Below are 15,079 nucleotides of genomic sequence, written 5' to 3'. Positions count from 1 at the left end.
GGGCCGGGCAGGCAGATGTGGTCGATTGTCATGGAAAACGAAATTACGGGTGGGAGAACACAGACCTGGTGGGCCACCCCCGGCTATGCCATTGCAGACACCTTGGAAAGACTCTCGCCGTCGCCGTCATGTTCCGTATAAAGTCAAAATCGGTAAACATTCCTTCGCGCATCGTATGTTCTGACCGCGAGTAAAAGAGCGCGAGCGCTGGGGACGAACGTGGCTGCAGCAGAGATTACACAAGGCGCCTATCTAAGCCGTACGGAGGGCACATGCGATAGCATTATCCTGCGTGTGAGACGTACCTTCGATTACTTTATAAACAGAAAGAAAAACAAGCACGCGTTTTTCTCAGAAATAAGGAACACGAAGAGATGCCGGGGTGTAGGTCGCAGGGGGATGCGACGCTTGAGTTGGTTCTACAAACATTGGCTTGAGCAGCATGCAAGACCAAAACGGCCTGTCATGTATAGGATGGATGGATGGATATGGATGGATGGATGGACGGATATACGCTCCCTAGAACAGCGACCCCTGCAGCAACTGCCAACTTTGATCATAACGGCGCGGTCGCGACCGTGTTGAGACAAGAGCTCCTCTCTCCCTGCAGCGCAGTGGGGTAGCCAGAGGATGGCAGACGGGGCCCGTGCCCCTCCCCCATTCTGATTTTTTTTTTTTTTTTGCGGTGGCACACCGAGCGGAAAATTACCCTTTCCAGGACGTGTTTTACGCCCCCCCCCCTATACCCCCGAAATAAAAAAAGGTGTCTCCTCCCCCATACCGTGAAAATATTTCTGCCAACGCCCCTGCTGCAGAATTTTATTCCATTACACCAGCGTTTTGAAGAGTTACGCGACATAGGACCCAAAAGAATTAGCCGCTAGACTTACTTCGCATAACATTTGAATTTGTCGCTATTGCATTTTGCCCCGCCGCCGTGGTCTAGTGGCTAAGGTACTCGGCTGCTAACCTGCAGGTCGCGGGATAGAATCCCGGCTGCATTTCCGATGAAGGCGCAAATGCTGTAGGCCCGTGCGCTCAGATTTGGGTGCACGTTAAAGAACCCCAGGTAGTTGAAATTTCCGGAGCCCTCCACTACGGCGTCTCTCGTAATCATATAGTGGTTTTGGGACGTTAAAGGCCAACTCCGGCGATTGTTTTACCATGAAAGCATAATGGTGCTTTTATGTTACTTAGACACTTTTCTCACGCGCCCGATAACTGAAATGCTAAAAAATCGAAAATAACATTTAATTGCCGAAAAACCGCAATACCGAAACCGAAACACAACCACGTGCGCTTCTACGTGTGACGTAAAGATTTGCCTGACGCTGCCGGAACTTGCCTGATTGCACATAATGCCCGCTAGATGACACTACCTGCCCACGCCACCCGCGGCGATCAGCTAAAACGCTTGCGCTGTTAAGGCCAAACCACATAAGCGCGAAAATGCACGCGACAGCGACGCGACGTAGATCGTCTTCGCGCGATCAGTCGCTAGCGCAGGCAAACCTCATTCACGCGACGCCTTCGGCGAGCGAACTTCACTGTTGCTGGCATGAGGCCGTCTACTCGCACCAAGAAAACCGCGTAGCGAGCGGTATGCAATTTAAAAATAAGATATATTGTTGTGTAATGAAACGGAAAGTGTTTATTATTGCCTTGCAGCACTTTTTTATATGCACATGCGTAATAAACATTGCGTTATTTTTTGTTGCGCATACGTGACTCGGGCAGGGTCACGTGCACCTACGTAGTCTTTGTCTTTTCCGGTTTTTGGCTATTGGCTGCTTGAGCCCAGCACTTCCGGACGATGAGCGACGGTTTCCAAATCGGGAGAACCGAGCGATCGCGCGAAAACGAGCACGCGACACGTCGCGCGAACGGCCTGTTTCGTCGCTCATAGCGTCGCTCGTCGCTGTCGCGTGCATTTTCGCGCTTATGTGGTTTGGCCCTTATGGTGAATATATGGCGAATCGTGTGTGGCTCACAACGCAACACCACTTGGCACGTATCACACACCCACCAACGCGGAAAAGAAAATTGATCGTTCAACCAAAGAAGCACATGCCAAACTACAGTGTACTAGAAGCCACTTCTAGTACTCTATCCAAACCCACACAATATATAGCAGACAAGCAGACGCTGCAGTGGCACATCAGTTCGTCAACTTCCGCCAGGCAAAACTCAACGTCACACACACAATGTTGCCATTATTCTTGGCAAGCGAGGTGAGCGTTTCGAGGCAAGCTATAAAATTCATGTGAACAGAATCTGCGAAACTCCCAAGCCTACAATTTGGCATCATTGGCGCAAACGTGCAAATTAACGTACCCAGTGAACTTCAATGAGATCCACCGACCTCGAAAAATCGCCGGGGTTGGCCTTTAAACCCCACATATCTGTCAAAAGTCGCTATCGCATTTAATTGCTTCGCCCTCGAGACGAAACTGCGACTTTTTTGGACGTAGACCAGTTCACGAGGTAGACAACGAACCGTTATTCTAACTAAAACGAGCGCCACCAGACAACAGTAAGCAAGGCCACGGTTGCACTCCAAGCCCGAAACAGGAAGAGTAGGCAAATTCGAGTATATAAAAATACTACCACGGTGGTTGAGCAATCCTAGCGAATGGCGGCCAAAATTTTACGGACCGCGGGAGCGCTTGTCAAACTAGAGTGCCTTGATGCGCGCGCGGAGGCATCAAAGCGTTCTAGTTGGACACGCGTTCCCGTGGTCCGCAAAATTTTGACCGCCACTGAACACGTGTCCATCTTTGGGAAAGGGAACACGCGAGCATACTCCCTGCGCTCTGGCGCGGCTGCCGAGCTTTATCTGCCGGCTGCACAATCAGCCGACAGATAAGAAAAGCGCTACCGCTTTTCACGGCATCGCCCGTTGCACGATCTTGCAAGACCGAAGAAGGAGCGCAATCTAGCAGCGCTTCTCCAACGGCCATGGCGTGTCGTTTTGTTCGTGACGCGAAACGGACGCGCTTTTTTTTTTATCTGTCGGTTAATGGTGCTGTAGGTGGCCGCGGCGGAGCGCAAGCCACGCGCAGACGTGTTCCCTTTCATAAAAAAAAAGGGGGAGTGTATGTACAGCCCACGGAAGAACTCTTCATGCGTCGCCATCGTACCGGCCCTTAATCAACCGAAGTAGCCGCTGTAAAAATACACAATTTTAAACCAATCAACGTTGTCACCTGACTACATCTAGCTGAGCCACGCACTCACCGGTTTCCTATGGTTTCTCCAGTTTCACCAGCTGCATTCGCTCATTAAGTGTACGTTGTAACCAGCTGAGTTCCGTCACTTGACGCACACGTATACCGCAACTGCTTCTCCAAATTCACCCAGATTATCACGTTATCACCGAGACCCAGGTTACGCCCACGTCGCAAAAAGAATCGCCAAGCGGACACGCACTACGCTAAGACAGTTCACTTTTGAATTAGGTTGTCTGCTCTCTCCATAGCTCTTTCATAGAGTAACCTTTTATATTACTCTATGACTCTCTCTTTTCCGTGTCTTCGACCAATGACGCAACGGTGGCAAAGGCGCCAACCGGAAACTCGGGTTCTTGCAGGAATTGTAGTTGTGCTTACAGTGCTTAGTAGTGCACACTATCACCAGCGCGGAGTGACCCACAAGAGCCACAGCAGCCGTGTTGTAACTCAAAGACAGTCCTGCCACTTTTTGAATGCGTTTTAGAAACAAAGGCGGCGCTAAAGTCGGTAAGCGGTCACCAATGAGGTTATAAAACTGCTTATTCACTGAAAACGAGAGGGCACACGGCGCATCTAAGTAATCTATAAAAAAAATTGCAAGTTAGTTTGGTAGGTGTTCTGTCAGTGATTTTGTGATTTGGGCGTCCTTTTTCGCGGTTAACCGTTTCTCGCGAAGGAGCGAGTTTTGCTCTGCCAGCATCCAGCGTCTTCGCCGTTATTTCCTGAGGTTAGACTTGACGCGGCGAGGCCGTAAGGATTTTATAACCCGTGATTGGAGAACTGCGTTCGTGCGTAAGTGCTCGAAGAACGACTGAACTTTTTTTTTTTTTTGCCTTGTGTAGGAAATCGCGATCTCGAACGGTGATATTTGTGCGAGACTGCGAATCCACGAAGCGATGGAACCGCAAGGCCACGAAGCCTCTCAAGGAGTACGGTCGCTTATAGGTGCCGCGATCGCCGAAGCAGCGTTGGCAGAAGAACAACTTCGCATTGACGAAATGCACCAACGAAGGCTCGAGGAGCAACTCGAAGGGATCAATCTGGAGGTACAGCACTACCGCGAAATGGTGCAGAGCGACGAAAATGCTGTAGATATCGCGCAAGACAACATAAAGACAAAGGAAGCGAACACGAAATTGCATCGTCAATTGCAGGAGCCAACGGAGAAAAAAGTCAGCGCCCTGGAGAAGCAGCTGGAAGAAGAGCGCCGGATCTCGGCGGAACAATCGGCAAATCTGGAAGCTTCAACGAAGCGTGTTGAAAAGAGATGTCGGCGTGTCAAAGACTTGCAGGAGAGAGTGAAGCGCCCTTACAATATCGACAGCATGGAAAAGCAAATCGCTGAACTGGAAGAAGCTATTGCAATGAAGCGGGCAGCTGTCAGAGAATGCGACGAAGCACTGCAAAAGCTACGCGCAGAGAAGAAGAGAGCCGCCCAAGACAGTCTCAACAACTTTTTCATTGAAATCGCCAGACTTTATGTCCAGCGTGCATGTGGAAGAAAAAAAGTTGAGGTGGTCAGAGATGAAGTCCAACAGTTGGAGTCCACGAAGGCGTTGCTTCAGAGCAAAGCTTGGGAACAAACACAGGAAAGAGCTCCTCAAGTCACTTGGCCATCTCAGCTTCACCCTGTTGGCGAGACTCCGCAAAACCAGCCATGCTCCACGTCGCTCGACGAAACAACTTCATCCCACTTTGAAGTGCTCGCCCTTCCAAGCACCTCAAGGCAGAGTGCCCCAGTGGAGGCCCCCAAGAGCCTTGAAAAAGGACCACCACCTCACTGTCCCACACCAAACCTGTCGCCACAACTGATGCCGCCACCACAAAGCAGAGTTCCGATAAGGCCGAGGTCGACTTCAGGAGGACGCCAGCTTGACACTTTAATGCACTTGGGCAAGTTAGAATCGCTTTTGCCGTCAGCCTGTTCGCCCAAGCCTCAAGCATCACAGAGGAAATCCGTGTTGATCCCTTTTGGAAATTATGACACGACCCCTCCTTCTTGCAAGAAGCCACGAATTGGTGATAATGGTGCTTCGTCATCGACTTCAGCTTCTAAGCCAGCACCTCAGCACCCCCAGGTTCCCTCCAGTGAGAGAACCTCATCCTCCCTGGCAGTTAAAACCACTTCTGTGCCAGCCGATGCCCAACACAAGAGCAATTTGGCACATTTCCAAAGTCAAGTCATTCCTTCTCAGAGTGCTGCCACTAATGATGCCTTATCCATCAGCATGCAAGCCTCATCGAAAACGCCACAGGACAAGCGCCCTGTAGCAGCTTCGTCCATGGGTATCCACACTTCTACGCCAAGAGACCGAATGTCTGCCGGACATACAAGGCAACAGGAGGATCTAACCCTCCGCAGAGCACAGGTTTCACAGTGTTCAGTTGACCAGCATTCACTGAAAGAGTTGTCTACGGCTGGTCCTTCCCGTACAGCACAGAGAGAACCTCTTCTGCAATCTTTGGCCACGTCTCGCCTTTCGAGCAATGAAGTGCAGGCAGACAGGCCTCTTCACCCAGCTCAGCGTGCACGCCCTTCAGACAGCCAACAGGCAATGGAAGAAATTGATCTGGCAGGTCCTTCTTACCTTGCGCAAGGAGAACCAGCTAAGTTATTGTCCACTTCGCCTAAATGGATGATGGGGTTGCAACAGCAGCGATCCCACCAAGTGCAGTTTGAATGGCAGCTGACAGAACAAATGGGCCTGCCTGTTCCCAACCTGGTGCCAGGAGCACCTGCAAAGGCCGCAGCGGTCTTGGCTAAATCAGGTATGAGTCTGCAAGAGCCACAATTACACCGCACTGTTCCCCCTGCGCAGCCCGCGCCTGCACGTGGCCAGCGGCAGACATCTGCACTGACCCACCTTCCCGGTTCTTCTCGTGCAATGCAGAAAGCTTTGCATCCATCAACTGCATCGTCGAGCAGGAGCAAAAAAATGCAGGAGCCACAGCCCGTCGGACAGCCTCCAGAAGGTGGGCATGCCTTAGAAGAAACAGCCGCTGCCAATTTCTCTCATGCTGAACACAAGCAGCCAGCGCAGTCCTTCGTCACGTCATCCCATTGGGAAATTCAGGGCGAGCAATTTCCCCAGCAAGGAGGAAGGCAAGAGACCACAGACAGCCAAATCTCAAAGGAGTTTCCGCCAGAGTTTTCCCTTGTCGCAGGACCTTCGAGCCCTACAGCAAGTGTGGGGAGCGCTGGTTACAACCTGTTTGAAGATGACGACGATTCGGGACAAGGTGGCGGTTTTTTCTCAAAGGCTGGTGCTATCAACCCTGGGCCTAGATTCACTTTCTGAAACTCTCCTTCAGTTTCTTTGTTGTGCCAGGAACTGCCATTGCCAGGATAAGATGCAGCGTGCGCTCAGATTGCCTTGCCTTAAAGACCGTTACACCCAAAGTTTTCTTGTCAACCTTTTTTTTTTTAATTACCGGCATTTGTTGCCTGATGTTTTATGAATATCTCGCTTCATTTGTCTTCCACTACACAAACGCCTCAGCCATTTATCACATATCATGACGGAAGATGGATTTGCCTAGAATTATTATCTTTTTTCTTAATGACAGGTTTCTGAAACATTTGCTGTTCATTTTCATTGTCTTCAAAAGCCAAACATCTTTACATCTTTGTTTACTTTTTGATCTATTTCGTGGCTGTTCTGTAATTTGGTTAATTGCCAACATGCACATTACACTTCGTTAAAAAGCACATATAGTAAATTTGCATACATTATTTTTTTACCAACTGTTCCTGCCAAGCTTTCATTATTACCTCTTGTCTTGGAAAACTAAAGGACAGTTTACTAATATAGTCATTGGACGCTAAGGGCCATTATGTGCAGTTAAACACTTTATTAATGACGATACTAGGTAAACTTGCATAATTGCTTCAATTACAGCCCCTAGATGGTTCATCTAGCTAATCTTTGTTATTTGTAAAGGCCAGATGACATCTTTTTATAGTATACTCTTTCATTGTTACATGGTAGTTTATAGTATTACTAATTAACTTCCATTCATTATTTACTTTGTTTTTAGTTAGTCCCAGAGTCTTCATGCGGACATTCTTGTTTTTCGTTGTCATCCAAGCTGCGCGACATCTCACTAACATCTAAATTCTTTATTCAGTTCTCTTCTTATGTGCAATGTTTAGCCTTTTACCATAATATAACAGAGGGTGAACTCGCATAGACTAATTACCTTGCTTTTAACGAATGTTCATAGAAAGTTTACCTGTTTAGTTTTCGTCGTCATTGCAGGTCAAACGAAATCCATACATCGTTTACTTTTCATAAATTTACATGGAAGTTGTGTAATTCACTAAACTGTTGAACTGCACACAACAATTTATCAGAAAGTATCATTACTAATGAACTTGCATACACCTATTTTTTTTCAAATTAACAATTCCTGCAAAGTTTATGCTAATTCGATTTGTCTTCGTGGCCTGAAGGACATTACATTATCATTCTAGTCGACCAACTGTTTAGGCATTGTGTGTAGCATAACATTTTAATAATGACATTGTAAGGTAAACTTGCATATGTTGTTTAATATTGTCATGTTGTTCTAGTCAACTAACTATTAAGGTCACTCTGTTTACTTTTTACTAACTTTACTGATGACGTTTTACTAACAACATTTTACTAATGACATTGTAAGTTACACTTGCTTATCTTCTTTAACAACATTACATTATTGTTCCAGTCAATTTACTAATAAGGTTGTTGTGTGCAGTGTTTAACATTTTAATAATGACATTGTAAGGTAAACTTGCATACTTGCTTAAATGTCTATATGTGTCATTCTAGTAAACTAACTATGAAGGCTGTTGTGTGTAGTCTAACATCTTATTACTGACATTATAAGGTATGTACGGTAAACTTGCATATTTGCTTTAATGACAGTTCCTAAAATGCTTCAGTTCATTTTCGTTGTCTTTAAAGGCCAGACGATGTCATTATTTAGTCGTTAAACTTTTCATTTTCTCTTGTGGCAGTTTTGTACTGTTATTTTTTAGTGTTAGACCGTGCAAAGTTTGTATTGGTGAACTTTGCTTTTGCAGCCTGCAGGACAATTATCAGCCTAGTAAGATAAACTCATTATGTGCAGTCCAACATTTCGTGACTGACAGTATTTAAATAAATTTAATGCTCACTGAAATTACTCTTCAGGAACAACTTCCACTGTGCACGAGTGGAGAATTGAGTTACCTGAAATAGCTAGAAAATGTGTTATGAAAATTATTACGGTGTATAACGTGTGTCTTCTAAATGTCTTAAAGTGTTCTTTTATAACACAGACAACTTTTCAGTTCTTAAGTGCAGCCATAGAATATACTTTTCCTAGCTTTAAATTTAGTCTGCAGCCTCCACGACCACGTGGTTTTTAAATGTTTTACTTCACCCAAACAGTTTATGCGAATGCTCATTTCATTGCAGTTTGTTAAGTATATAGACACAATACACTGTATTCAAGAGTTTCAATAAAAGCTTCGAACCACGTGTGTTACTTGTGCGAGTTATTTCTCGGCGAAACATTGATTCCCATCGTACAGAAAGTGCTGAGTTACCTCATCTCGCAAAAGTAGACTTACCATTAAAAAATAACAAAAACATGGCAAACATAGCAATAGTTGCATCAGCTGAATTATTTGATGGGTGACACCAGTTTCAAAGCAAATTGGTGTCAGTGTAATGAAAATGCAGTAATCTGTAATTAATCAGCTTACAAATTGTCTCCATTAACATGTTCAATGCCTGCTGCCTTTATATGATAAATTTTTGTCAATTAGCCATTAACAAAGTTTTATTGTGTGATGTCGAGGCACGCCAGCATGCAAATTTTAAACGAACACCGACATGAATTTTGAACATTTTTTAGTTGTCAATCTAAATGAAAAGAAAGGTGCCGAAAAGCCTACAAGGAATGTAGTTGCTCTTGGAACGAATTGAACGTTTTTTAACACTGCTAGCTTGAATCAGCAATTTCGGTTTGGTAATGACGGGACGGCTTCACAATGACGTGTCAACACAGGTCCGACATCACGGGATGACTATAACTCGCAACATGCTATCAACAGCTGTCGGTTCGCTGTCAGTCAAACATATATCATGTAAAGAACGACAAGTGACTGACAGCGATTCCTGTGATTCAGGCTGCATGTCGGATGTAAATTTCGCAAACCCAGTGAACTGCATAAAATTGTCACAACAATGTCTATTGTGAGTGAGGCTCGGAAAGCTGGCCGACAAAATTTTTGAAATCAAAGTAAAATATTTTATACGTGTTGTCTGTATAGAGCACTTATACACTCAGACTTTCATATAATGAACCCGGATATAACAAAATATCGGTTATAACAAAGTAAATTAAATATAGTCTTGCAATATATATAATGTCAGAAAAAAAACTTTTATAACGAACTTAATTGCGAGTAAGATGGAACTTCGTTATAATGAGGTATGAGTGTTTCAGTGCTGACATAAGGGCAATGAGGTTTTCCTGTGGCACATTCGATGTGAATTTTAGTCGGGAAGCAAGAAGCCTGTGTCTACAAGAAGCCTGTGTCTAGAACAAAGCCGTCTTTATTGTTTAATGTTGGAGCGAGAGTCCGGAGGCTTTAGGAAAGGGTTCAACTTGAATTGAGGATGACGTATCAAGCTATGGAGAGGAAAATAACAGGCATAACCTTAAAGGGGCCCTGCAACACTTTTTGAGCTTAGTAAGAAACGCTGCCAATCGGTAGTACAGGCTCCCGATTGGCAGCGTTTGACACGTGAGCCAAATGATTGACACGCGAGCCAAATGTTATAGCCGCAGCATGCGGCCTGGAATTCACAATAAACGATCAAAGTCGGCCAAAAATTTATTTCTCTTTCCTAGACAAATAACGAAAGACGCTCAAAAATCACACGTAGATTATCCATCTATTAGCCATTGGCTGATTTGAACATGGCACGCTCGGTTGTTACAGAGATCGCCGCGAGACGCCGTCAGTTGTCCACGTGTGATCGCACTGAAAAAGCTGCGTATTCGAAAAAAAAAGAAAAGGAAAAAGTACTCAAGGTCGCGAGGCGCACATGACGTTTTTGTTTGCCCCTCCCATCCTCCCCTGCTTAGCGCTTTCGTCAGGACGAGAGAAGAGAGAATGCGATTGTAGCGTGTAACAAATCATTGTAACTCGGCTCATACTGGACGGATTCTTAACATTTTTGCGGCGTTGAATTTGTGAGTCAATACGCTTTTCCAGTGAATGAATTTCATGGTTACTCAAAAAAGTGTTTCAGGGCCCTTTAATAGTCAAGAAGAGAGCAGAGTGGGTCAAGGAACAAACAAGTATCAAAGACATCTTAGTCAAGAACAAGAAATAGACATGGGCATGCAGTGCAAATGCAAGATAACCGCTGGTCATTAAGCATAACAGATTGGTTTCCCAGTGGTTACAAGCATAAGAAGGGGAGGCTGAAGGTTAGCTGGGCAGATGAGATTAGGAAGTGTGCAGGGATAATGTAACTGCAGCGAGCACAAAACCAGATTGTTCAGTGAGACATGGGAGACGCCTTTGCCCTGCAGCGAGCGTAGTCAGGCCGATGATGAACGCCATCTCAATGCTCCAACAATTATAGGAACCGTTGCTTTTGGCAAGCACATCTACGTCATTGGCGGCTATGACGGTCGAGGCCAGGTCACCTCCGTCGAGCGCTACGACACGGACCTCGACTTCTGGGAGATGGTGGCCCCCCTCAACACACGAAGAAGTGCGCTCAGTGCCGCTGTCCTGGACGGAAAGATCTTTGCTTTAGGTAAGCCGTCCCGGTCGAGAATCTTGTATGTCGAGTTACCAATAAAATACATCTTCAAGAGCCCCTAAAAGGAGCTTTGTGCATTCTAGAACGAGTCAAGTGCCTCTCAGCAAAATATTACTGAAAAAAATTTTTAGGAAAGGTCTAGTACCAGCAGGCATAGGTGACCACATGGGGGAGGGGGGAAGGCATGATGGGTGGCTGTCTGCCTTCAGTAGCGATAAAAGTGTTTCTCAAAGACTTTATTTCATCTATAGATGGGTACTAATCGTGCCCCACACCTTTACACAATCGGACCTTTCACATAATTTTTTAATGTGCAAAACTATGACACTGCTCGTTTAACTTTTTTTTTTTAATATAATGGCAATAAGGAACCCTGATGTTGATCTTAATGGCCTGCTTACTTCTTGCCCTTAACTACACAATGCTAGGGGCCAATGGCAGGTCTTCGTGAGCGCATTTTCTTTCAGACTCGGCAAATAAGAGAGGCCGTGTTACCCTATCCCGAGTTAGAACCCTGTACACGCATAAGCAGTGGGGATGCCAAGATACCTTCCCCATATTCCATCCGCAGTCAACTTTACTCTGTGGATGAATACCGTAATTACTCAGGCAAACGGTCAGTTCAAGGGATGTTTTGTCTCAGAGCAATGTTCCAAAGCACAATACCTTCACTGAAATTCAAGCGACGAGCTCAGCGCACGGTGCTAAAAAAACTGAGACCTCACCAAGTGCGTCTCTTCAAGCTTATCTGATTTATATGCGGGACAGCAAAGAGTGGCTTTCCACATGAAGTACGGTGGACCATTCAGCTTTGGAAGTTTGATTGATAAAATGACAATTATGAGTGGGATCGTTTCTTTTGTAGCCAAGCAGACAGCATCGCTCTAGGAGAGAGCAAAGTTCAGAAAAGGACAGAGACCTCTTTTTGAATGACAGTTAATCAATTCCTGTGCAGACCCTCCATCTACCAATCCTTGGTATTAGCCTATCAACCAACCAATCAATGAATCAATTTCTAATTGTGGACAGATAGAAACAACTACTTCATTGTAATTTCCGGTTGTCTTAGCAAAGCAATGCTTATGCATTCTACAGCGTGCATGCTGTGCGAGCTCCCTCCCCGCTTATTATCGCAGCATTACGGTGAAGGAGTACTCGTGGTAAAAATGTACAAGATAAGCACTAACAGTAAAAGGTATGCCCAGTTACCGCAGCTATTTTTTGTGCCAAAAAGCTCAATTCAACACATAGACATCGCAGGAAGAAGGTTCAAAACCGCAAAGTCAATGCATCACGTTTCAACTGTTCAGTCTTCCTCTGCATGTTGCGTTCTTTTCCCAAATGCTCAACTGTACAAACTACCCAATTTTATCACAATCAGCAGCACATCTTGTCATTTATGTTTTACTTGAATATGCAGTTAGTTACTACTAGGAGGCATACAAGAGAAATTCAGGAGAAGACAGAAGCTAGCAGGGGCGCAAATTCCTGACCAGGGGTTGTCACTAGAGCCGCCGCTTTGACAATTGGTCTTGTGCTGCCTTGCACACGGGACGTCTTGTCTAACGCTGGTTCTGCTGACACCCTCAGTTGAAGAATTTTTCACATCTAGTAGGCATACGAGATATTCATGAAGGAGACAATTAAAAAAAATGAAACAGCACAAACAAAAACAGCATCTTGAACACCAGTTTAAAGGGGTACTGAACAAAAATTATTAATGCCGATACAAACGATCGAATTCTTCTCTGAAGACGTGCCCGTTGCAATAAAAAGTTTATTCCACACATTTTTGCAGAGTTGATTGCGTTTCTCAAGAAATGTAAGTGCGAGGTGGTGGCATTATGCCTGCGCGAGCCTCGACATCAAAACCACCGCAGCAGATGCTGGGTGCCCGTCATACTGTTCCGTTAATTTCCTTTCTCCACCTCTCCCTTATGTCTTACTGTGCCCCTTCCACAAAGGTACTAAGGCATGCCCCACTTCTAGGGGCTTTACCATGGCCGGGAGCATCGATTGCTGCCAGCGCCAATCGTCTTAATGCTAGATACAGTAGCGAGAACTGTGCGAGTTGAGAAACTCTGTGAGCGCCTGATATTGTTGACATGTTGCTTTTCTAGTGCGGTAAACATTGCCGAATATCATTTCCTTTAGTTCACGGCACGACCGCTATATGCAGCAGTTTGTGAATAACACATTGAATGCATTACTCTCCTCTGGGTTCTGTCTGAAATGAAGGTCGTGATTATTGACTTCAGCGCTCAATCCTCCAACTTGGCTGAATATCTTGGCGGAAAAAAATTTTGTTCGGTACCTTTTCAAACACTCCAGCCACGTCACACATTAGCAGGAACAGAGTGGAGCCGAACCGGTCCTTGTTCTTTTGTCAATTCATACTGCTAGCTTTCTTTGAACATGGCGGGTGGAGAGTCATTTGATGCTGTCACACAGGAATGCTCAGCGACACTCGCTGCAACGCGAACTACTTGCCAGTGAATGCGTTCGCCAAACTCGGTTAATTGCGATGGAGTGTAGAGTAGCTGTAGTTCAGAGCATGTTGTTTTAATATTATTTTCGTTATCACAAATATTCTTAAGCTTAAAACATACTTCCGAAGTGCACTCCCTTTTCTCGTGTAGCTGCACACTGCCAAAGGGACGTTCTGGGTGCGTAAATGCACTCGCTCAAAACGGCACTAAATTTACCACTGTGACCGAGGTGCCAATGTGCCCACCGTTCTCCACTCTTCCTTGGCAGGTGGCTACGATGGCCAGGAGTACCTGTCTACCGTGGAAGTGTACGACCCCACTACAAATGTGTGGACCACGGGGCATCCTATGCCTTCCTGCAAGAGTGGCCAAGCCTCCTGCTCTTCCCCGGCGCCTTGTGTGCTCCACAAGGTCTCATGACTCTAAGACCCTTCGCCACATCCATACTGTTGTCTGCTCGACACTCTCGGTATATGGCAGAACGCTATACATTTCAGCGAGTGAATAGGACTGCTTTGTGCATACGACAGAGTTCGAAATGCTATTATTTCTGTGTACACAGCTACTACCTTGTGATGATAAACAGCAACAATGTTGAAATGACTAAAGCTTTATGTTCACAGGCTGATACAATAAACAAGTGTATAAACAAATATTCAAGCGTTTAAAGTGACACTTAAATAAAACATTCAATCGGATTGGATTGATCTACTCTGCTCCGAGAACTCTAATGTAAATATTTGACCACCAGAGGTCACGTACATAATAAAGAAGAAATTAAAAGCTTCATTTTTAAACTTTATGCTGAAATCACTGCGCATTATACCACAGATTTCAAAAGTGCACTTTTCCTGTTTTAGTGACACTGACTTAACGAAATTTCGTGAAATTGGAAATGTTAAATCTTGGGCCCCAAGACAATATGCTTTCATTTGACTGATTCGGACCTACGAAGTACCTAGTAGGAGCCATCAAAATCTGTGACAACCAGACGTTTAGTATGGTAAATTCAAGGCAGTATTGTCACCCGCACCTTCTTTTAGCACATTTCCTCATTTACCAGGTATCTTCTCACAAGAGTAGTAATTTTAAAATTTTGACAGTAATTTACTGATATATAGAAACTTGTTATTCTCTTTAGTGTCTCTTTCAATAATGACAAATCATTTGCCTTTCCGGCTATGAGAAGTCCCACAATGCCTTCACCCATCGTAAATTTAATTAAAGTGAGATAAAGCATACTGTCTTCTATGTAACCGAATGTGTCTGTCGTGGCTGTGCAGAATTTCCGACTCCTTATTGTTGTTGTTTCAAAATAAATGGCATTTTATGCTTGGCTCTACTACTTTCGTTAACTACTGCTAGTGATGATGACAAGTACCAAGAGCACATGATGCCAGGAAGATCATCTCAAGCTTTCCACAAAGGACATGCAGGATGATTTTCTACTCTGGCATATAGGCGAAAATACACTGTACTAAAGCTAGCCCAACACTCAGCTCAGAGAATCAAGCTAACCTTGAGTTTTCTTTTTTCCTCGTCAGTTTGC

The 15,079-nt window shown here is 45.0% G+C and overlaps 1 protein-coding gene across 6 annotated transcripts in view; it reads left to right on the top strand.

Annotated features, from left to right (window-relative positions):
• The window catches only part of LOC119180546 (kelch-like ECH-associated protein 1), a 49,501-nt gene extending 34,626 nt beyond the window's left edge, over window positions 1-14,875 (top strand). For all 6 annotated transcript variants that reach the window (XM_075875209.1, XM_075875210.1, XM_075875211.1 and 3 more), the window contains 2 exons: window positions 10,859-11,035; window positions 13,799-14,875. In XM_075875209.1, coding sequence (XP_075731324.1) covers window positions 10,859-11,035; window positions 13,799-13,950 — 329 coding nt within the window. In that variant the 3' untranslated portion in view covers window positions 13,951-14,875. The remainder of the gene's footprint in view (window positions 1-10,858; window positions 11,036-13,798) is intronic.
• Window positions 14,876-15,079: the final 204 nt, after the last annotated feature.

This window comes from Rhipicephalus microplus, chromosome 10, assembly GCF_043290135.1.
Source record: "Rhipicephalus microplus isolate Deutch F79 chromosome 10, USDA_Rmic, whole genome shotgun sequence".
Classification (NCBI taxonomy): Eukaryota; Metazoa; Arthropoda; class Arachnida; order Ixodida; family Ixodidae; genus Rhipicephalus; species Rhipicephalus microplus.
Note: the sequence above shows the minus strand (reverse complement) of the source record. Positions and strands in the feature narration are given on the sequence as shown.